Below are 23,626 nucleotides of genomic sequence, written 5' to 3'. Positions count from 1 at the left end.
AAAACCATGCTCATGTTCTGACTCGATTCCTGCTGTGCATTGACATCTGGATGTCTTTGATGTTCCCACGGTGCAGAGCTAAAGGCCATGCTAAGCATCAGCCTGGCCTGGTACATAATGTGGAACATGTGCAGCTCCAGATGTAAAGAAATAAAAAGAGCAAACTTATCTGGAATCGCAGCACAGCTGAAGGCCCGTCTCATCCGCATCTGCCTGTCAGCCCGTCTGTCTTGTCCCATTTCTTCCCTTCTTCTAAAGCTTCCTTTGTGTCTCTTCACTTATGCGCTGACAAAAGCGAGCTGACAAATGTAGTGCGTACACATGCTGAATTTAAAGTGGAGGTGAAAGATGGAATCAGCCTCAAAGAGAACAACTCCCACTGAGCCAGGTGGGGGCTGAAAAGGAAAGACAAGAGATAACTTTGATCATTTTTAGCTCTCAGTTAGATATATCTCAACTTTATTAGTGTTTGATGTGTCACATTAGGACTGAAAGTATGACATATTTAGACACGTCGCATCGCTCACCATGTCTCCTTAAGAACCAACTCAGATTGCCAAATAATGTTGAACACACAAGAAGCACAGTTTGTTTCAAACCCTCCATGCCTTTGAATAACTGCCTCATTACTGCATAGCCAAAAGGCTCAGTGGACACACATTCTTATCTGTACACTTTGTACTGTTCTGCTGCCTTTCTGGGCTGGGTCATTGATTCCAGTGGAAGGAAATCTCTGCTATGACTTATAGTTCTGCTTAAGTTCTACTAGCTTGTGGTTTAATGAACAACTTTTTTCCAGTTTCAACTTGTCAGTGGCAATGTGCACAAAGCCTGATCCTATAGAGAAAGGCTGTTTTCAGTTTGTGGTGGCAGATCTTGACATGCTTGAATAGACCGACTGGCCCTTAACATCATCTAGGGATTAAATGGAGGATTTGTCATCCACCACTGGTGTTGGACCTCATTAATGCTTTTGTTTACCTATAGTTTGTTATGGTGTCTATATACTTTTGCCCACATTCCATATTTGTCTGTTTCTTACCACTCATCCTCCAACCAGTGATAGCAAATAGCTGTCTGCTCACTTCTCATTTCTGATTAAAGTCTCTTCCTGCTAAAAGGCAGTTCTTCCTTCCCACTGTTGCCAAATACTTGATCATCAAACCACTGGGGTTCTAATACAATGGGGTCTTTAGTTTACAATATATTACAATACAATATATATCTTGAGACGACTGTCTTCATCAGCTGAATTGAATTTAACTGAATTAAATATTATCAACTTGAAACTTTGATTTCACTTTGATTTGAACTTCAGTGGAACTACTTTTAATGATGGCATCCTTTATTTATTCCTTATTTTACTTTTTACAGCAGTTTATACCTGAAGCTACTTTTTGCCAAGTCACAAGCTGGTCACCACAGTGGGTGGCTCCGCATGTTTGATTTGGCATTTTTCTGCTGGATCCTGTCCCTGATGCAACCTCGGAGAATTTACAACAGTTCTTAATAGAACGGACCAAAAACACACAAACCTAAACTAAGAGAATTAGAGCCAGAGAGTAACCGAATACCCGGAACCAGCCCCATTATTTTCTTGCTGCCTCGTTTCCCCCTTGCTGCTTCTTTCATGGCGACACTTGTACTTTGGTGACTCAGACACTCTCAGCGGGAGCTGTGGGGTCAGACAGACTGTGATGTGGCAAATGACTGAATGAATTATTGATCTGATGACTTTGATCTGGAGGAGACTGAAGGCACACAGACATGTCTGGCTACAACCAAGCAGTCTTGTAGTCTACCCTCTGTTTTTAGGTCTCCTGTTTCTCTGGCTTATTTTCCATCACAGTGGACGTCTCGGTACATTCATTTTAGCAGCACAGTTACCCTACACTGCTGATTATTGTAAGGACACTGGGAGAGTTTGAGAAATCTTTCACATGATACATTGTTGCAGGTCACCTGTATTTCAAGAGACATCTAGTGTTATATGTCTCCATCTAGTAGACGTATAACCATTCCTGTCTGGGCATGTACAGTCTCATCTTCTCAAAAATGACTAATTGGTGTGAACTCTGTCTTAATTGTGACAGGTTTACAAAAGGTCCACGAAATACATTCAGGTGATTGTGCTTTTTGATTTGTCTTTTTTGGTGCTGTCAGCGTTAATCTCGTTAAAATGACGTTAACGCCATAACCACATTAATGTGGTAAATCTCCGTAAGCGAGTTAGCGCTGATCGACAAAAGAATAAAAGAAGGTTGCTTATGATCCAGTAATGATGACTCATCATCTGTATCATTTCATTTCATCATTTCTTTGTAAAACCACCAGTCATTTAGATTTTTCACCAATCCGGTGAAAGTGTCTAGATAGACTGGAACAAAATAGATTTAAAATGTCTTTCACCATATTGAAAGTGTCTCATCAGCACAATTTCAACATGCAAACAAGTACTAAAGGTTTAGCAGCATTGGTGTGTGTTAGTCAAACAGGCTGAGCCCAAAGGTGTGCCACAGTAATTGCTTTATTGAACAGTCAGGTCAGGTCGACTCACTCCATTCAGCATTTCTAACCTGTTTACAAAAACATAATCGGTATTGGATTCGGTGGAGATTATGTGGGATTACTCATTGCATGGTCTAATTTAAATAGCAGAGATTCATTAGTTTTAGTTTTAATGGAGAATTTTAGCTTTGCAAAGTCAGGAGTCTTGTTTCATTTGTATTAGTTTCACTCGATAGTTCTGGTGCCTTGTAGCCTAAATGCAGTTTCTGCCAGTAAAACAATCCCAAAGGGAAGAACAGAGTAGAGTTGTGCACTAAGTTTACCTGAGGGAGAGGATGAAATGGAAGAAGATGGAGAGGATGGGAAGAAAGAAAAGGCAGGTTAGTTTTTTTTTAATAAGATGGGGGTTTTTTTGTCCCCTGAGACTGAGGGTCCAAGTCTCGCACCAAGACGGATGTCGACTGATGTTTAGAGGGATGAAGTTTAAAGTTTAAAGGCTATATATGATTACGTGTGTTCAGTTTAAGTAGAAGGGGAGAACAGGTCGGGTATGGCACTAGAGGAGGACGGGGCAGCTTTGTAATAATCTGCAGAGTTCAGATTTTACTGCTGAGCTGTTAGTTCCTTCTGATGCACTGCTGAGTCCAGCAGGAAAAGCAAATTTCACTAATTAAGTTAGATAAAACTGAAATGATATCCTGGGGGGGAAATTAGGCTGGAGATAAGATGCAGACAAAAATGCGTGAAGATAATTCTACTAATTAAAACAACTGAACAATCAGGCAGGAGATAAATGTGTCAAAATTTATCTTAATTTGAAGTTTTATCAAATCTATTAAGATTGTGTTATTTGTTAAGTTCTTTCAATTAAAAGCTGATTGATTTAGCATTTTCTTCTAAACACTGCAGATGGGAAAAAAGTGCACACTAATGCAGGAATATTTCTTAATGCAGAATATGATCTTCCTCCTACTGTTGACCTCTTGTGGCTAATTAAATGACTGTTGTGATGGACTTGGACTTGCAGCCTGTAGGCTGTTCCAATGAAGACAGCTGTGTGGTGTGTTGGTTGTTAGCCCAAAGCTCACGTCATGTTTACAGTGATGATTGTAGACATGTCAGCTGGGTCACTTCAGAACAGAATTAAATATTTGCTTTTTTTTTGTGAGTTCTTTGGTAAAATTACAAAATTCGAATTGTCAGGGTGGGACATCCAAATGTACACCAGTGAGGCATAACATTATTATCACCTACCTAATATCGTGTTGGTCGTCCCCCGGGCCACGGACCGGTACCGGTCTGTTAGTCGTTTGGTTCCGGGCTGCGAGAGTTGAGGCTCGGGTGTGAAATTTATGGTTTTCAGGGTTTTTATCGTTTTTTATCGTTATTTTTTTATTGTTTTTATCGTTAACTCGGTTTTCCTGGGTCTTTTCCCGTGTGTTATGAATAAATCTTTCTTTTTTTGGTACTGGTATTGGTTTTATTTTGTTGTATTTATCTGCGACACCTTAAAGGCCGGTCCGTGAAAATATTGTCAGACATAAACCGGTCCGTGGTGCAAAAAAGGTTGGGGACCGCTGCTCTATTGGACCATGTTTAGATACTGACTACTGCAGACCCAGAACGCCCCACAAGAGCTGAAGTTTTGAAGATGCTGATGCACTAAAGCTAAACTAAAGTTTTAGCTTTAGTGCTGAAAACTGCAAGACAAAAAAAGCCTTGAAGGAGTGGTGCCCAATTTAAAATCAGGTGCATTTATCTTGTTTAAAGATACAATTGCAGACTTTTTGATCACATGAGAAAGCAGCAAAATAACACTGTTGTGTAAGAATATTTACAATGGAAGTGAAAAAGTAGAAAAAGACTCAAAGCAGCCTGAGAGCAGTCAGTGAGAGTTCAAGTCTGAACAATCAGAAACTTCTTCCATTAATCCTCTCCTGCAGTCGCCCCCTCATCATCAAAAGCAGACTTTTACCAGAGCCCCCTCACTTTAATCATTCATGTTAAACTGACACCTAGTCATAAATTGATGAGCGCCCTTTTTCCGTTTCCTTAGCAGATTTTTTTTCCCTCTCTTTGAATTTGCATACATGATTGGCCTCTCTTGTACTAATACTTTTCTCATATGTTAATGTAGCCAAGCGAGAGCTCTAATTTAATACATCAGCGATAATGACCCTGTCTGGCCTGAAGATTAGTATGTTTAGTGTTCAAGTGAGAGTGTTGCAGTTCACACATCCTTTCAGCCCGGCACACATCTCTTTGCATATTCACCCTCACAGCAGCTCACTGGGATGCAGCTTTGTCTGCTTCTCTCATCTCTCTCTGAGCGCTACTGATTTTACAATCACAATTCCAAAAAAGGTTGATTTGCTAGTCTCTCATATTTTATTCACAGTAGAACAAAGAAAACATATCAAATGTTTAAACTGAGAAAATGAAGATGTCTTCAAAAAGTGGGGCTAGAAGCAGCAAAGAGCTGGAAAAGCAGTATTACAAAGAAAGAGCTGAAAGAACATTTTGTAAATAGTTACATTAAATGGCAACAGGTCAGTAATGTGACTGGGTATAAAAAGAGCAGAGGTTCATCTGCATCTATAAATTGTTCCAGAAATTTTAGAATAATGGTCCTCAACATAATATTGTGAAGATTTTGATGTCATTACCTAGAGTACAAAATTTCATTAAAAGATTCTGATAACCTGGAGAAATGGCTGTGTGCAAGGGGCAAGGCTGAAAATCGGTATTGGATGCAATGGGCAACAAGCAGATCTCTTCATATTTGGACAGGCCTTTTCTCTTGTTGGAAATAAGTTAAAATGTTTTATTTTTGGTAAATTTTTTCTTCCATATTAACTTTGGTCAAATTCTCTCAGTGAAGAGGAGAAAAGGCTCTGAGTTTGTGTGTCTGTGTTTCTATGCACGTGTACACAGTTCTGTGTGTGCTGTCTCTGACAGAAGTGGGTTACCCTCAGCTAAGAACAAAGCAGGGAGTTTGCCACTTTGATTGGTGATGCCAAACCCAAGCTGGGATGATTACAAGCTCACAGGGAGCTCCCTGGGAGGCCAGCGAAAACTGATTTGGCCAATTACCAGTACCACATAATAAAAACTGTACTCAATAATCACATCATAATTCAGCATTACTACTTATCAAGATAGAAGATGTGCGTGGAAAAATGACCCTGCAGGGAAAAAATGGACATTACCATAGAGACAAAAGCTGTAATCAAGATTTAAGGAGCTGAGGTGCCATTAAGCGTCAGAGGTAATTACACCTTGATTAAACACCAGATAGGTGACTGACTGATTGAACATGAGTGATTAAACATGGTGCTGTAGATACAGACTATGTAGGGACATTTGTTTTACAGAGGAAGTAGGCGTGAGGAAGTCAAGTTCAATGCTCGAATAACAATTTCTCAAAACGGAGGTATTAGTCCACTTGAAAGCTACTTTTTTTCCACTGGTGAAAAGGTTACCAGCACGTGGCAAATACCTCTACTGTTCCAAAACGCTGCTATTACCTGATTCCCGCTAAGACCATAACAAGTACAATCCTCCTGAGCCAAATCATGTGCTTTTCTTAAAAGATATTGACAAAATGCACTGCTTTTAAAAAGTGATGTTGCAGTTCAGAAAACAAAAGGTCCTATTACAGCAAAGTGAGGTAAAAGCTTTTCAATGTATTAAGTGCATTCAGTAACAAAAAAAGCACTTAAGAAGCCAAGTAATTAACTTTATCTATAATGTATGTTTGATTAACTTATTACTCACCAACCAAAGTACACTCATGACATCACCCACTGGTTTTGACATTTTAAAGCCTCAAAGTGACAAGAAGTGACTTTATACTGTATAGATGAGAAGTTGGAGTACAGTTATTAGCAAGCTATATTCAAACTGTACAGCTGCAAATCACAGACATATATCTGCTAATTGGTGCTAAGCAACAGACTCATTAAATACTATACTAAAATCCCCAATTCTAAAATCCAACCTATCCAAACATCTTGGATAGGTTTTAGCATACAGTAGGTAGTATTTCCCTCCCTTCACCCCCCCCCCCGCCCCCCCCCCCCCCCCCAAGTAGGTTCTGCAAAAGGCCGCCTTCTTCCTGGTTAAAGGGAGTTTTCCCTTCCCACTGTTCCCAAGTTCTGGCTCATATTAGGGCCTTTGATTGTTGAAGGTTTTCTCTATTATTGAAGGGTCTTTGACCTACAAATATTATATAAAACACCTTGAAGTGACAGTTGTTGAGCACTATATAAATGAAAATGAATGGAATTATTTAACAAAAAAATCAAACTTCCTCGTATCCGTAGAGATCAAAGCCAGGTTTTGTACCATAATGTAAATAAGCCTTTTTAATTCTGGTAAGTTGAAGTTAAAATGGGAATCAGTGGCGATTGATTGGTTTATGGCAGGGGTGTCCAACTCCAGGCCTCAAGGGCTTGTGTCCTGCAGGTTTTAGATGTGTCCGTGATCCAACATAACTGATTTAAATGGCTAAATTACCTCCTCAACATGTCTTGAAGTTCTCCAGAGGCCTGGTAATGAACTAATCATGTGATTCAGGTGTGTTGACCCAGGGTGACATCTAAAAGCTGCAGGACACCGGCCCTCGAGGCCTGGAGTTGGACACCCCTGGCTTATGGGGTCACCTTCAAATGGCCATTGGAGGAACTGCAGCTCCCCCCCCCCCTTTTTGTTTATATTTCCACATTTTCTTCATTGTTTTAAAATTAAGCAGCAACCCCAGCGATGCTTTTTAGTGAGCAAAATTTGTAGATGACAAACCAAGCAGTCACTATAAACACATTGTTTTTTATGTGATAGTCAATTATTTAGTACTTATTTCAGCTCTAAAAGCATCATTTGCGTGAAGCTGAAATGGAGAAACTTTATTTTACACCATGCCCACTGACAGCTGGGACAGGCTCCACTCCCCTCCGACCCTGAATTGGCCAAACGGTTAAGAAAATGGGTGTACGTCTGGACCATGCTGTCAGGAACACCCACACTCTGCCATTAATTCTTAACATCATTATTCCACCTGCACGCAGCATGGCTGTTTCCAGCTCTGCCAGCACACAGCTTTGGAAAAATCCACAAGTTGTGTGAATACAAATATTTTTTGAGAACAGCCTAATCTAACTTGACGGCCACTGAACTGTCTCTGGACTCTCTCGCCACTCTCTTGAGGCGTCCCTTGTTCAAACACACAGATTAACCTACAGTCAGACTGTAAGATTTATGTGAATTTTCTCTTTGGGGTAGATTGCAGAAGATTGCATGAGCATTACGTTGGATTCAGCTTAGCATCCAAAGCTAGTACACGAGTGGGAGTGAGCTCTTTGGTTTTGTTGACTCCTTTGTTTGGTGCTCAGTAAATGTCTGTTTTTACTCCTGTTTCTTTCGTCACTCTCTGTCCTGCTTATTCTTCAGGGTGGAGGACTGATTGGATATCAAAAACGCTATTTTAATTAGGTGGTATACACGAGGATGGGAGGGATTACACGTCGGATTACACATTAAAAATAGCCCCTTCCCACTTTGCATGCTTCCCTGTCTCTGTGTCTAATCTGACTGTTGTCTGAATAATGCTGTTAATCCACAGCAGCTCCCGAAGAAAGAAACAAAATCCTCATTTCAGTGTTAATGAACGATAATTATTACAGATGGAGTCCTTCAGGCGTGTTTGTAATTAAAAGACAACTCACACACACAAACGCAAGCGCACAAGGAGTAAACAAGTCAGTATTGTGCACACTCCTCCAGAACTGAACAAACAGGCTGTGGGAGTTTTTTGAGCTAAAGTAACTGGAGTGATTTACATTTACACCTTCTTTTTTTTCCGAATATGATTATTCTTAACCTCTGTCTGAAGACATCTCAGTTTTCAGTGCAGAGGAATTTGAAACATGGTGCCGCGTCTCTTCAGGGGAGTGCAGGAGGTAAAAGGGACGAGTGTTTGGTCCACTCATCCACACAGTCAGCAGCTGGAGCTGCAGCAGAGTCTCAAACAGCTCACAGAGGCAATTTACGGCACTTATGCTCTCTCCTTTCTGAGTCATACCTCCATCAAGGGTCAGCACGTGGATTTGCACATGCACAGTTTTAGATCAAGTCTGAATCAAAATGCAAACTGTCGTGAATAATTATCCACAAGCTGCCTTAAAGACAAGATGTTCTGCAAAAGCACAGAGTCATAACTTAAACTGCAACAGTCTCTGAGCTCTGAGGTATAAAAAGCACCTGTGCCTGTACACAATCACTAGAAATATCCAGTTAAAAACTGCTACAAAACTTTGTCAAGTTTCTCTCCAAAAGTTTAATTTCTACCATGCATGCATACAGATTTTACCACATTATGGCTTAACGGCTAAATCCAAACACGTTTGCTCGTACAACACGATCACTCTAAAAATGTCACTGCCGTAACAAGGACAGCAGTCTTCCATCACAGGGTTAAAGGTGATGTCTTCTTCTGCTGTGCACATGCACAACAGCATGACTAGCCAATATTGTCCTGCTTCAGCTGCTGATTGGCGGGGGTGGGACATATGTTTAATTAGATTGCTCGAATCTAAACTGTGCTTGGGCACACACCTTCCCAGAATGGCAACTGCACCTCAGTAACTGCACTAGAGCCGTTTGTTGGTAATACGGAGTCTAAACACACTATATTGATAATGCCTCAGTTAAGCAAAATGTAATCAGCTGTAATAGAATCTAGCTTGATCATTACCAATAGAGCAGCTAGTGTTCATTGTCATTTTCAAAGCTCTGACACTATGTGTATAGACTCAATCAATTCTCTCCTTGTCTGTGTTTCAGTCACTGTTTTGTGTGAGATTTATTTGATCCTCCGTCAACCTCTCAGTTTCACCACAGACGGGTATAAATGCAAACAATGAAATCACTCACTGCAGCTTAGGCTCCACATTGATTCAACACAGCACTGAAAGACTTCAGTGTGTCGGAGTTTACATTTAATACCTTAGATTTTCGTTCAGGATTCTTTGACTGTCTCTGTTACTCTTTCATTGTTCTTATAACCACTGTATGCTTTCTGGGTTGGGCGTTGCCATTATCTCCAATCATTTTCAGCGTCAGACACTGAAAGTCTCTGCACCAGCATCTATTAATACTACAAAGCATGCAACTTGCTAATGCTGACAGTGCGTTATTCTAGTTATTATGCAGGAGCTTAACGTGTTTCACTGAGCGCGCTGGAACATAAACACGAGTTTCATTCTAACTGTGGAGTTCGGCCTCTGCTTTTTAATCTGTGGTTCGCTTTTCAGACTGCACACTGAAACCACAGTAAGTGGTAAAAGTTTGAAACTGGGATGTTGCGTCATTGTTGTGGTTTTAACATCTAAGTTGCACCACTTGTCTAATTCTAAGGCTTCAGTAGGCTTCTATCCTATTTGTAGGATAGAAATACACCTGTGTGTCCTTATATGAGATCACACAGGGGCTGAGGCACGGAAGCCCATCCGTGAGAGGCCAAATGAAATTCTCGGTTAAGAGGCTGGAAGTAAATCTCAACACAGGGAATGACAAATCAAACAGAACAGCTCTTAAGCTGCTGTGAATGAGCATCCTGTCAGGAGGAAGTTGGACTCACTGAAATCTGCCAGTTTGCTGGTAGTGAAGGAAGTGCCTTTTATTTGTAATTGAAACCATCCATCCATTTTTTGTTCATTTATTCAGTTCAGGGTCGCGATGGGGCTGGAGCCCATCCATGTCCATGTCACAGGGCGCTGTGCCAGTGTACACCCTGAACATCTGTTTCAGAGCCAACACATAGACCATTCATGCTTACCTTCCTATAGTCAGTTGCACCAGTTAACCTAACCCCATGCATGTCTGTGGACTGTGGGGAGTACCCAGGGAGACGGCGCTAACCACCACACTGCTGCGTCTCTCCATGATTGAAACCACCTTAGCAAAAGAATGGCTGAAAAGCTCGATTTGCTTTTTAATGTGTGCTTCATTGAGGTTGCTTTGAGTGCACCAGTAAGGCCTCATTTAGATTTCTGCGGGGAATCTGTGTGGAGCCTACCACATAACCAATGCAAGAGGCCGACATCATGCCCGCATTCATGCTCGTGCTGCTGTGTTACTGTATGTGTTGATTACCTTGTAGTCATCTCCCATGTTTTCTATGAGGTGTAAGCTGATACTAAGAGCTTCCCACTTCGCCAAGTACTTGCTTGGAGATCATCTGACTGTTGGGGTTTGCTCTGTATTGTTGTAGTGTCTTTACCTTACAATATAAACTGCCTTGAGGTGACTGTTGTGATTTGGGACTGTATAAGTTGAATTGAATTGGATTTGTGATGTTATGATCATTTTTTCTCATATTGAGATGATGTTAGTCATTCTCTCACTGACGAATTCAAAAACTGAGAAGAGAAAGTAGTTGGAAATGCACAGGCAGAATCACCAGTACTGAACAGGCCGATCACTATAGCTGTAGGCTGTTCTTTGATTTCTTGGGAGATGCACGTCAGATTATGGCGTAGGGTTTCAGAAGGGTTTGATTTTATGACTTAGAGATACAGAGACAGTGTGTCTGTGTGTCTGTGCGCTGTTTACATGTTGCTCTGACATTAGTTTAGCTGGTGTTTATTTTTCAAATCTTATTTTCTTCTAACTTTGAAAAGAATCCTTCATGCAGACTGGATTTCTACCTGTGTCAGCCTTTGTTTTACCAGGGGAGCACGTCTCATAGCTGTATTAAGTTTCAGACTTTTGAATTCTTAAATATTTTCTTTTCAAAGGAAGATAAATGTTGTTGCTTTTTTGGTATGAAACTCAAATAGATCCAGTGTTGTTGAAACGTTACTTTCAAGCACAGGAATACTTGGAAAGTAAGAGTTTGCGCACATCTTTGAGAATTTCCCTGAGTTCTTTTATGAATTCAGGTTGTCTCAGTGTCTCTTGTCTCTTTATGCAATCCCAGACTGGCTCCATGATGTTGAGATCAGAGCTCTGTGGGGATCATAGCATCTGTAGCAGGACTCCTTGTTCTTCACTTTTTGTAACTGTGGCTGTATGTTTGAGCTCATTGTCCCACGGTACAAGGAATTTGGGACGATCAGAGTCCCTCCTGATGGTAGTGCATGATGACAACAAGTCTAAAAAATGCCTGGCATGGTGTTGTACATTAAGATGCTGAATACACAAGGTTACGTTACGTGTCACACTCCCAGAGGAAGCGCAGAGTAAGTGTAGTATTCAAACTTAAGATAATAGATAATCGTCTCATTTTTGGACTGTGATGTAAGTATGTTGGTAAAATGATTCATATTTAATGAAAGCAGACACTTGTTTTGGAAGGCGAACAGAGATCACATTTGTTTTGAGATAAGAGCGATTCCACCACTTTATTTTCCATTTAAAATTAAAATGGTGTCACAAGGCCCCACAAAGAAACATGGGATGGACTTGACCAATGTATTGTAGTTAATCGTCCAGGCCTAGTGTTTGAAATATAACCACACTGCCATGTAGGGTTTTTTTTTTAAACTTTTTTTAGAAACTGGTTACCTTTCAAATAAAGTCACCTACATTTTGGTATCATCCCTTCAGTCATCATTGCTGATGATCCCAACCCTAACCCTAACTCTAACTAGAGATGTTCCTGGCAACTGTTCCTGGACAGTTTAATAGACAGTGTCAAAAATTGTCTATTGTTTTTCTTCATTAATGAATCATAATTTAAATGCTGCCATTATGCATTATAAACATTGCACATTATATTTCCAACGCAAAAAGGAAGAAGAAAAGTCTCTCCAGAGTGTCCTGGGTCTGCCCTGGGGCCTCTTCCTGGTAGGACATGCCTGATCGGAACACCTTACCCAGTAGGCGACCACTTGAACTGGTTCCTTTCAATGTGGAGGTATAACGGCTCTACCCTAAGCCCCCCACCAAAGGACTGAACTCCTCACCGTCTCCTCATCTCTAAGGCAGCGGCCAGCCACCCTTCAAGTTCTTTTCTGTCCGTTGTATCCACAATCTCATTCTTTTGCCTTTAAAACAACTAACAATAATAATAACAATAATGAAAACAGAAACATAGCTTTAAAGTTTTATGGCCTTTCTCATCAACGATGCTCCATCTGGTGGCAGATGGCTCCATAACATTTAAGACACAGCAATTTACCGACACTGGGCATCAATCAAAATGTTAAACGACTACCACGTCTGGTACCGACTAGTGCCTGTAGCAACAATTAGTCAACTAATCATGTACATCCCTTATGAATATATTGTTTTTATTTTCATAAAATTTTTCTCTCAAGTCTTGGCATTCAGGGAACAAAGAATAACTATTCTCCACACTCCAAAAGAAGTCCACTTTGCCTTTGTCCAAAATACAGAATTAGGATAAGGTTATCACTGATAATGATTTCAGCCTTAAAGCTTTTTAATCTAGGCTTTCCAAACAGGAGAAAATTCTATAAAAAGAGGTTAAAAAGGGGTGGCCATTAATCTGACTCTGACCCTAGATGGGTTGCCTTTGACTGGGTGGATGCAAAGAGGTTAGTTGTTTGTTTGGTGTGATGGATTGCTTTTTGAACATGGAGATGGATGGGAAAGTCTATATATTTAATAAAAGCAGCTGCATATTTTGGAAGATGCGTGGAAGTTCACGTATGTCCTCATTGTCTATTTAATATAAAAACTGCTGTCAGGAAATGCATTCAGGCAGCACTACTGCATACACTTAGAAATGCATTGCCAGTAATGTCCCATGAAGACTAAATATCTTCTTTTTTTTTAAACCTTTAAGTCTTTTGTGTTTCACTGATGGTATATTTAGCCAGGACGAGCTGACCTCCAGTCCCAGTGGAAATGCTGGCATTTTAACATAGCACAATGGAAAGCCTTTGAATTTGCATTCATTTTAGTGAGCCATAAAAGCAACAGAGTTTCCGAGCTGGCTCGGGAACTGTCCAGCAGTGAAATGCCCATAAATAGTGATGATAAACTGCATCTGTGTGTAAATGAGCCAGCCACTGACACTTTGGCTCATTTTCAAACAGCGGGTTTCACCTTTTCACCATGCTGAGAGGAAACCTGCAGAAACATTTAACGTTGAGACTTACACATACATTTTTCAGAGTACAATGGAGGCTGTGTCACAAACATCTCTCTTCCCGGTGCCCTTCACAGGCTGCTGTGGGGGTTACTACAAAGTCTTTCCGTTTACTCTCCATTGCAAGGTAATGTAGAAATGTGTGGCCTCATTGTCTGTGGGATCAATAAGGATGTTTTTTGGCCAATGGAACAGCAGACTATTGATCCAGAGATCACTTGATTAACTTGACGAACAGTCAGAACATGTGAATAATGTTTGCAGGCAGGCCAAACATTCCACAAAGATTCATAAATTAGCCTCCGGTTTCATCACAGCTTTAATTAGCAGATCTGTGCCAGTATACCATTTGTTAGCAATGTCAAGAACCTGTTTTTCATTTGGGGAAAAATGCTTAGTTGAATTATTTAAAGAAATGTGTTTGTGGAACACAAAAGCATAAATCGCAGTCATGCCAATACACAGAAAATTAGAATGACGCACACATAATAAGCACATATTTGGCGGCAGGAAGTGCAGAGTTATGGTTAGTGATGCTAATGACTTGCTCGCTGATGTACTGTATTAGCTAACTATTAAAGAGCATTATTTTCCGCAATATTGTTTTTGTTAAGTATCACATAAACCACTAATTGATTGCCTGTTGAACCAATTAAAAGTCTGAGATATATAACATCAGAAAATACTGAAGCATTCTAGTTTTCTAAGCCTGAGGTAGCATCGTCGGCTTATATTTACTGCTGCAAATGGTAAAGATATTTGAAAATCGGTTTAGTTAATATTGTACAAATGTTTGGGCTGTTTCAGAAAATGGGCTGAACATTGCCACTTTCTTAAAAACACACAACTGCTGTGGCACCAGATATTTACAGACGAGGACCGTTGTTGTTTATTGGTTTGATTTTACCCACCAGGTGGCGCCAAAATAGTAAAATTATCTGTAAGGTTTTGATCGTACTGCCAAGTTTGACATTTCTTTTTCTTTGCACTTCTCTTCTCTGCCTTCTGCGCGGTCTAAAGTAACAACATGTATTCCTTTCTGTTCTTCACTAAGCTCTTTCTCTCTCCTTGAAGTCGATGCCCTCTGTATCCAGTTGATTCAAAATATCAGATCACATTTCCTCTGGCCTTTTGTCTAATGGGCTTTTCGTAGATCTCCTGATTGGGATAGCAAGTGAAATATTTGTGTGTGCACAAGAGAAGTCAAGGTTACCCTTTGATACGCCATCTGATTCTAAATAGCTATATTTTCTCCACATTTATCTGATGAAGACAATGTACCTTTCAGATATGCATACACAGCTGCAGGCTGAGCTCTTTAGCCGTTGCCTTCCCCAAAGTGTCCCTTGTAGCAGTACTGTATGACTAAGCAGAAACAGCTTCACTAGTACAATGATTGATATCTGATACTTTGTGTCTTACTGAATGCTGTCCGAGAACTATTTCTCTCCAAGAGGTAAGATCGTCTGTCTTACGTGGACTGAACCTGAGCTGCCTTTTTGTTTTGGTTTGGTTCTTTTGCTTTTTGTCATCCTGTATTTTTCTGCTTGATCATTCCTGCCTATGTATGTGCATGTGTTACTGCAGTGGTGTTATTTTGTTGTTGTTTTGTTTTATGTATTATTCTGTGATATCAGTGGAACTACTACGCTTTGCCACCTAGATCCCCCCCATGTAATGCATTGTCATGAAAACCCTTTGAATCGTGGTTTTACAATGCAAAGCTGCAGAGGGCGTCATAAGAACGTGACATGTTTGAAGAAACACTCTACAAAAGATGAATTTGGTTAGAAAAGTTTGCCCAGTAGTTTGGGAGGAAAAAAATGAAATAACTTTTTAAAACACCAATCAGAAGTGTTCATTTCAGTGGAATATTTCTTTGTTTTCTCTCAAGAACTGAGTTTGTGTATCTCGGAGTAAAAAATCCCACCAGTATTGCCTAAGACTTGAAAGGTCTGCAGCTTTGCAGCATGCTCTTTTAAAAGCAGACATGTTCACATCTTTTTTTGAAGGCCTACTGTGTATTCACCTACCCCTCTCTCTCTCCCTTTCTGCTCTTTCCCTCTCCATTTTTCTTTTGTGAACAGTTGATCAAAGTATGTTTGAGAACTCCATTGCGCAGCAGCAGAGTCCCCAGACCTCGAGGCCAGGGCCGTCCTCGACCCGGCGCTCCGCGGCGATGACTAATTCCAACCCAGGGTCCAGCTGCGTGGACTCGCCCTCCTCTGGAGGACAGCAGAGGCTGAAAAATGCCATTAACCTGGGCAAAGCAGTCGGGGCAAAGGTTAGTGCCGCACAAGCAGAAACGGGACATTGAGCTCAGCAGGTCCTGTATTCTTTTACCCTTTGAAGTAAGCTCATATAGTGTGACTTATTGAAAGGAAAGCAGGTTTAAGATCTTTTTATTCTTTCAGCTGAGCCGATAAACATTTGTATCAAAACTACCTGCAAAGGTTAAACCTTTCTTTCCTTCTCGTCTCTCCTTCTTTCAGGTCAATGACTTGCTAAGAAGAAAAGAGCCCAGCAACCTCGGAGACATTGGGGTCACGGAGGTCAACAAGAATGTTGGTGCAGTTTGGAGCTGCATGGAGCAACTCAGTCAGACTGCTGCCAGCAGGTATGCACCCTCATATCCACACACACATTCATACTTCATCTTAGTACTGATCAAACTGCTCCCCCCAAATAATTAACAGGCTTCTACGTCAAAAGATTTTAGGATGAATATGTGAAACTCGGAGGCCTTTCCACACGTTTAATTAATTAATAAACCCACTGAAAGACATTATCTTAATTTATTCAAAAATATTCCATTACCTATACTGAGCAGAGGAGGTATCTATCACTGCAGAATTGGGCTGTGGGTCAGAAAAGGTGAATAATTTACGATTTTTCCTGTGAAATGTGGCTTTAAATTAATGATGATACATCAGAGGTGCCTGGGAGATGCCTGGAATTGAATAAGCCAGTTTTTCACTTTGAAGTTTTCAGTTTTAGGGGGTTTATTTTATTTTTTGTTTTTTGAATGTGTCGACTTAACATGATTATGTACTCTCATACACGTACTTTGGAGGATTTTTCGTCTGTTGTGTCTCGCCCTGAAGATTGGCCGAGTAAAAGTCATTTTTCAGCAGCTCAGGTTCCATTTATCTCCATTCGCTGCACCCAGAACAGATTTAGCTTCATTTAGCAGCGATCTAAAGATTGTTCTGGACCACCAGCTGGTTCTGCAGAGTAATAGCTGACTCACTTCTCATTTTTGAAAGGTGAATGCAAGATGAGGTGCGCAGGACCTTCCCCTGTTCCCCAGACAATGCAAAGCCTGCAAAGCCTCTGACCTCCTTAACACGTTTTTTTTTTTTCTTGGGTTTTTGATGTTAATGATGCTGCTTTTGTGACAAAAAGGTGCATTTTCTGATGACAGACAGCACAGCAGTGCTTATTGAACTGTCTCCACCTGTCAGCTGCAGTGAAAGGTCACACAACAGTAATAATTTGTGATCGCCGTGGCCTCTAGCTACAGGATTACGTGCTGACGTCGTCTGGAACAGCTTAAGAATTTAGCGTGTTTTTTGTAAACACGCTCACTGAACTAAGTGAGGAGCTCCGAGCACGAGCGAACGTAGGTTTAAGCTCTTGTTGCTTCTCTCCAGCCGCCTTCCTCCTCCATCACTCAGCTTGTTCTTATTAGCAGGCAAGAGCAGCTTTGAAGTCTGAGTCATCCTGCCAGGTTTCATTCTTCTATCAGTGGCGCTGAAGCGGCATGCAAACTTTGGATGGCCTTTGTTCAACAAAGTCTCATTCAGTTAAAATATGAAACAATTGGTGGTTCTTTGATGCAACAAACGGCCCCTGACAGGATTCTATTATTCTGCAAAAAAATCACAGCGGGGCCATCAGCCAATTAGCTGTCAATTTTTCTTGACATGTTTAGTCATAGTCCCGCCCACAGTTTTAATGTGTACCGACTACAGAATCTGAAATTTTGTCCTGCTGCGTTTTTTCTTTGCCTGAATAGTTTGTGCCTACTGTAAATGCAGCATTACATATTGGTTATTTATGGATTGCTTCCTTAGTTATTACAAACCCTAGCTTCAGTGTTTGTGCCTGTATGTAGGCTCTGTGACAGGTCATCTGCTTTTATCTGCATCCAAATGTAGTTCTAGAATGTTTTACACAACATAACGTTGTTATGAAGGAGGAAACTATCCATCAGAGCCTAAATTGTTTTTGTAAAGCAACAGACAGTGCCCGAGAGAGGTGAAGAACAGTGCAGGCAGGGTGGAGTGGGTGGAGACAAATGTCAGGGGCAATTTGTGACAGATGGATAGCGGTGAGAGTGAAAGGGAAGGTTTACATGATGGTAGTAGACCTGCTACAGTGTGATTTATGGTTTATAGATGGTGGCACTGACAGAGAGACTGAATCTGGAGGTTGAGGTGGCAGAGTTGAAGATTTCTGTTGGGAGAGAACAGGAAAGATCGAGCGGTATGGAGACAAAGTCAGGGAGGCAAGACTGAGATTGTTTGGACAAAGGCTGTTGAAGATGAAGCTGCCAGGAAGGAGGAAAAGAGGAAGAGCGCAGGGAAGATTCATGGATGTAGTGAAGGAAGACATGGAGAGGGATGGATGCTAGGGATAGGCTGAGAAGCAGGTGGATGATCTGCCATGGCGACCGCTAAGGGGAGTCTGCCAGTGAAAATGAGGCTGTAAACATGCTGTTTAATGCTGTAGAGCTGGCCATTTTAACATGGAGACTTTGGCATAAAGATGACTTTACTTGCAAACAGCCGCTCTTACATGTAGCAAATCAGGAGGTTAAAAACTGACTGGCTTTCCACTGCATTGTTTTACAACACCTTGTTGCAGCTGTCCCTTTCTTTGCTCTCCATCTCTCCTTCAGCTTGAACAGCTCTGGTCAATTTAAGCAGCTAAACTTCATCAGCATAAAATATGTTTAGGAATCGATTTCTTCTTTGTGGCAGCGTATGGCAGAAGTTTCAACTGTAGTCACCACTTAAATGTTCTCTGTCTATCTTTCGTTGCCTCCCTTCATCTCCATTTTCCCTTCTCTCCCCTTACCTTTATTCCTCTCTTCTATTCCAGCCACATCACCTCCTTTGAATCCTTCCCTCGGCTGGACCCTCCACCCCCATCGGGGAAGAAGCGCCTCCCTCGAGCACTGAAGACGACCCAGGACATGATGATCTCCTCTGACCCCGTGGTCTCCTCCCCCGACCCTGTGGATTCTTCCTCCTTCCCTTCCTCCCCTGAGAAGACATCCCCCATCACTCAGGAGGAGATAAGGAACGAGGAGGAGCAGCAGCAGGGAAAGGAGGAGGAAAAGAGGTCATCGGGCCCAGCAGAGAGGAAACCCGGAGCTGATTCTGAGACAGCTGAGATCAATGACAACGTGGATACAGTGATAGGTGGAGAAGAGGATGGCGTAGAAGTGCGAAGTGCTGATGAAGGCATGGATGAACACGTGCTCCAGCTCCAGCTCTCTGTACCAGACCTCATCAATAAAGATCCCCCTCTGGAGTCCAAAGCCAAACAATGCGACGTCTGGCAGAAGGCGCCGGGGCCGGACTTGCGGCTGGCCTCCACTCCCTGCTCGGGCAAAACTCCCTGCCGCATCAGCCTGGGCGAGGATGTCCTGCTGGGGAATGGCGCCCCCTGTAGCAAAGCCACTGGAGGGAGCGCTGAAGACACGGAGCACCATCCAGACCTGCTGTCGTTTGAGTAACACACAGACCTGGGGCCAAATAACCAGTTCAGTAGATTTCAAAAAGCATTTGAAGTTTTTCTCTTAGTGTCCATCCCAGAAACGTGTGTGGAGGTAATTCAAACAGACTGCAGCGAGTACTGCAAATCAACAATTCACTGCCACTTTTCAATTTTTCAACTCGACCTTCTCTGGGCTTTACTTTAGGAAAAGGGAACACATACTTCAGGACCGAGGGCTCTTTATCTTTTTTTTAATCTGATTTCTGGATGTGGGATTAGCTGAAAGGTCACGGTAATTACGCCTTGCTTTCTAACACGGCTGATCTGAGGTCAGCTGGACGCTTCAAGAATCTTCTTAATGAATGAAAACAAAAGCTGACCAGCATGAGACAATGAATGAGCAGCAACAGAGGAAATAAGCGGGACTCTTTTATGTGCAGTTTTTTAATGCTTCTGATTTATTCCCTGTGTATTTCTTATGTATATCAGGTGTCTAACATATCATGTCTTCCTCAGTAATGTAATGATGATGTAACAATGAATGTTTTAAGTGAGATGAAATATCCTTTAAATGGGCTAAAATGTTACAGGCAGTTATTGGCAAGTGTAACCACAAACATTAAATTTTATATTATTTTATCAGTATTAAGATAAAACACTATTGTATTTAGCACCACGATATTTTCGCTCTATTTAAAGGGACATTTCATTGCATTTTTGGTATAAATCATACAAACGCTGCTGCAGCTCAAAGTTATACAGCAATATAATGTACATTTAGACTCATTTAACATAACACTCAAGTGTTAGGAGTTAGGCGCAGGCTCGGGAAAAGGAGACGGAAGTGAGGGGTGGAGAGGCGGGAAGGATGTGAATGTGTAAGATGGAAAAGGTTAGCGAGGAATTTCCTTTCAGTTCAGTCGATATGAAATGTCACGCAGCACTTTCTACTGCAGCAGGGGGAAGCCTTATGACCCTCAGCTTCACCCTAAAGAAATGATCCCTGTTCATTCTTGAGCCAACCTGGAACGGAACTTTCTCCAAAATAGATCTTTGGAACACACTTAAACTTTCGTTTCAGTTATATTTATATAGCGCCAAATCACAACAACACCTCACCTCAATGCGCTTTTTCTTGTAAGGTGAAGACCCTACAATTATAGAGAGAAAGCGTTTGCAATTCCTGGCAATGAGTCTTTTACAGCTCTGTGGAGGAATTTTGAACCATTCGTCTTTGCAGAATTGTTGTAACTCAGCAACTATTTGCACCATAAAAATTTGTTTGCCTGGAAAGTGAACTGATGGAGCTGTGCGTTTGGATCCAGGCTCATAATTTGACCATAACTGAAACACCAATATGATAAAGATTTCCAAAATCATCTTCCCGCTGTGGCTGAACTGAAAGCGAATTCCAGTGACCTCCTTAAAAACACTGATGGAGAGTCGAAAGAGAGACGGGTGGATGGACGGGCAGCTTTTGGAGGGAGGGCTGCTGGAAAGTTGTTTCTGAGCTGAGGAGGAGCAGGATAATTAGCTGTCGGCAGAAAGAGATGAAAGAGGTGCGTTTTTATTCGAGCAGATCATTAAGTGACAGACCAAAGACAGAAGCGATTGGCTCCGTCAGACATGCTGTTTTTTGTCACATTATTTTAGTGAGAAAGCAGGAGCAAAGATTTCTGCAGAAGAGATTCTCTCTCATTTACTTTCACTTCATCGACTCTGAAAAACAAAAAAAAACCCAAAGCCTGTGTATTAATACCTCTGTCGTAGCAGTTCACATGCTCATTTGAAACTTTCCGACTCAGAAAGGTTTTTTTATCACTGTAAGAGCAGCACAATCAAGTTGCCATGGTTATTGTAGCACAAGCAAAGCTGTATTTTTATAACACTACTGTGTGAGCATCTGTTCTGCAGATCTGTGCGAGTGGATTAAAGTGGACTTTTGAACTGTGGAAAGTGAACACAAAGATCCCAATGCCCACACACTGAAAAGAACCCATTTTCTGCGAGTGGCCTCAGTGAGTGACCTGCTGTCCTTGTAGGGATACACTGACCTTAGAAAATATCAAAGAGTTCCCAGAGGACAGCGAGACAGAGGCACAGCCAGCGCTAGTCGTGGTCAGGTCGTGCCCGGCAGAATGAGAGGAATGTTGGAGCTGAAGTGAGACAGATAAAGGAAGCTTTGTCTCAGTCTGTCTCTCTCTGACTTGGTCTTACTTACTGCCATCCACCACCACAATAAAGCAGCTGATGTCTCCCATTAAAGAGTTATTTCACCCAAGTCACAAAACATAACTGTCCCATTAGCTTTAGTGAGCAATCTGCAGGATACTGTGGAGATTTTCTGCTGTTTTCAGCACCCAGAGCAATGCTAATGAAGTGAGAGTGGCAGATGTGACAGGTGGAAATGAAAAGCAGCTTTTTTTTAAAAAAAATGTGTAAACTGACCCTTTTAGGTAGATGCAAGAGTGAAAAAATATCATTTACTATTACGAAAAAACATAACTACTGACAAACACTGTTGTACGGTATGAGCAGGGAAAATATAAACACCATTATTAAAATGGGATTCTTAAACCAAAGCAGTTTGTTAAAGAGGATAGCTTAGACTTCACACTGCTCTAAGCACTCTGTATGATGTCAGTTAGTGGGGATATTCCTAATATGGTCATTTAACCTCTTAAGCCCCAACGCCCCCTGATACGTGGGCAAAAGGCAGGAGATCAGTTAGGCTTGGGGCTTAAGAGGTCAAGTCCCCCCCACCTACTGTACAAACTTACTGTTTGTGAGGGGCAACCAGTCAGAAGGAATGTGGCTTAAAGTGAGGGGAGGGCTTGTTTTTAACAGTGTTTGGTCTGACAAGCTGCACCAGTATGAGGTAAATAAGGATTTTCTTGAACAGCAAATATTACAAAACCTCTAACGTAGAGTCCAAGAATATAAATCTGTTGTATGAAACATGAGCAGAGCCCTGCCCACTTTAAGTGGCTCAGAAAAACTGAAATCTGTCAAGTAATGACCAAAACTGATTTTTTTTTTCATGTTTATGTAGAGCTCGTCAGTCCCTAAACGAAACAAAAACCACCCTAAAATAAAAATTGTACGTTGTAGCCTGTCAGTCGATGATAAGCCAAGTGTCTCTCAGCACGGAGATAATTGCTTCACACGTGGATGAACCACTTATCAGAGAGGCTTTGATTTGATCTAACAAACACGGAGGAACGGGTTGATAACAGCCACTCGGATAGAGTCAGAAGGTAAAAGCAATGCAACGCGATCATTAGTTCAGAGAATACATGGAGCAGCTTTACGAATACACAAACACTAAAAAGCTGATGAAGGAGGAACAGTGTACATTTTATGGAAATGTTGTAAGGCTATTTTTGCAAATTCTGTGAAAACGTTAATCACTTTGTTGCTCTAACAAATGAAGGAAAGAGATTTATTTTGATATATAGTCAGAGGCAATCTGCGTTATTTAGCTGCTGCAGAGTTTGATAAATGGAGAGGGAGAAAATGACCACGCTTTGTCTGTGATGTCATGTCTTGCTTTTGTCTTTTCAACGCTGGTCGACATGATTTCAGCAGACATGATGAATGAAGGAAGCTGAGTGCTGCACATGGAGGCTTTTTCAAAACAAGCCCGAAGAAGACTGGGACCTTTTAGCAATTCTACTTTAACTGTTGCAGATTATGTGACTCTGTCTCTTTTTTGTATAATGAAAAATCAAAATGATTCAGTAATTTGTTGCCTTTTATCCTCCTAATGTAGTTTTTTTCTAAAGTGGGGAAATAATTCCTCCAATGGCTGTAATCTTCTGCTAAAACAAATCTGAAAATAGACTTAATCATGAATCTCTTCTTGGCTTCTGTGTCTTTTTAAAAGCTTAACAAGACCTTTTCTTCATCTGGAAATATTCTGTGTTTTGTCTCACGCCTGCCACTCACTGACTGTTTGCACAGAGCTCTCATCCTTATCAGTTTTGGCTGATTTTCGCTTCCAAGTTTCTGTCAGCGTCGATGGGCCCCCGTGTGTCCTCGCTCTGTTTGATGGATCATACGCATGGAGATGCGCGGCGGTGGCATGGATTCTAGAGCGGAAGCCGCTGTGATGTTTAATTCATCCGTGTTTGTCCTAATTCGTGAAACTCCTAGTCACCGGCCACCACTCGTGTAAACAACCGGTCGGCTCAGACGTGTGTGCAGGTCTTGTTGCTGTTTAATAATTCAGACGTGATGCACTTATTGATTTTCTACAAAAGAACCCAGACCTTC

At 41.4% G+C, this 23,626-nt stretch overlaps 1 protein-coding gene across 1 annotated transcript; it reads left to right on the top strand.

Annotated features, from left to right (window-relative positions):
• The first annotated feature begins 7,234 nt into the window (after positions 1-7,234).
• On the top strand, positions 7,235-23,210 carry c6h1orf226 (chromosome 6 C1orf226 homolog). The gene is made up of 4 exons (XM_025899429.1): positions 7,235-15,080; positions 15,712-15,908; positions 16,117-16,241; positions 18,731-23,210. The coding sequence occupies exons 1-4, from the start codon at positions 15,050-15,052 to the stop codon at positions 19,368-19,370; spliced, it is 993 nt and encodes a 330-aa protein (XP_025755214.1). The 5' UTR covers positions 7,235-15,049; the 3' UTR covers positions 19,371-23,210.
• Positions 23,211-23,626: the final 416 nt, after the last annotated feature.

This window comes from Oreochromis niloticus, linkage group LG17 (genome assembly GCF_001858045.2).
Source record: "Oreochromis niloticus isolate F11D_XX linkage group LG17, O_niloticus_UMD_NMBU, whole genome shotgun sequence".
Taxonomy (NCBI): Eukaryota; Metazoa; Chordata; class Actinopteri; order Cichliformes; family Cichlidae; genus Oreochromis; species Oreochromis niloticus.
Note: the sequence above shows the minus strand (reverse complement) of the source record. Positions and strands in the feature narration are given on the sequence as shown.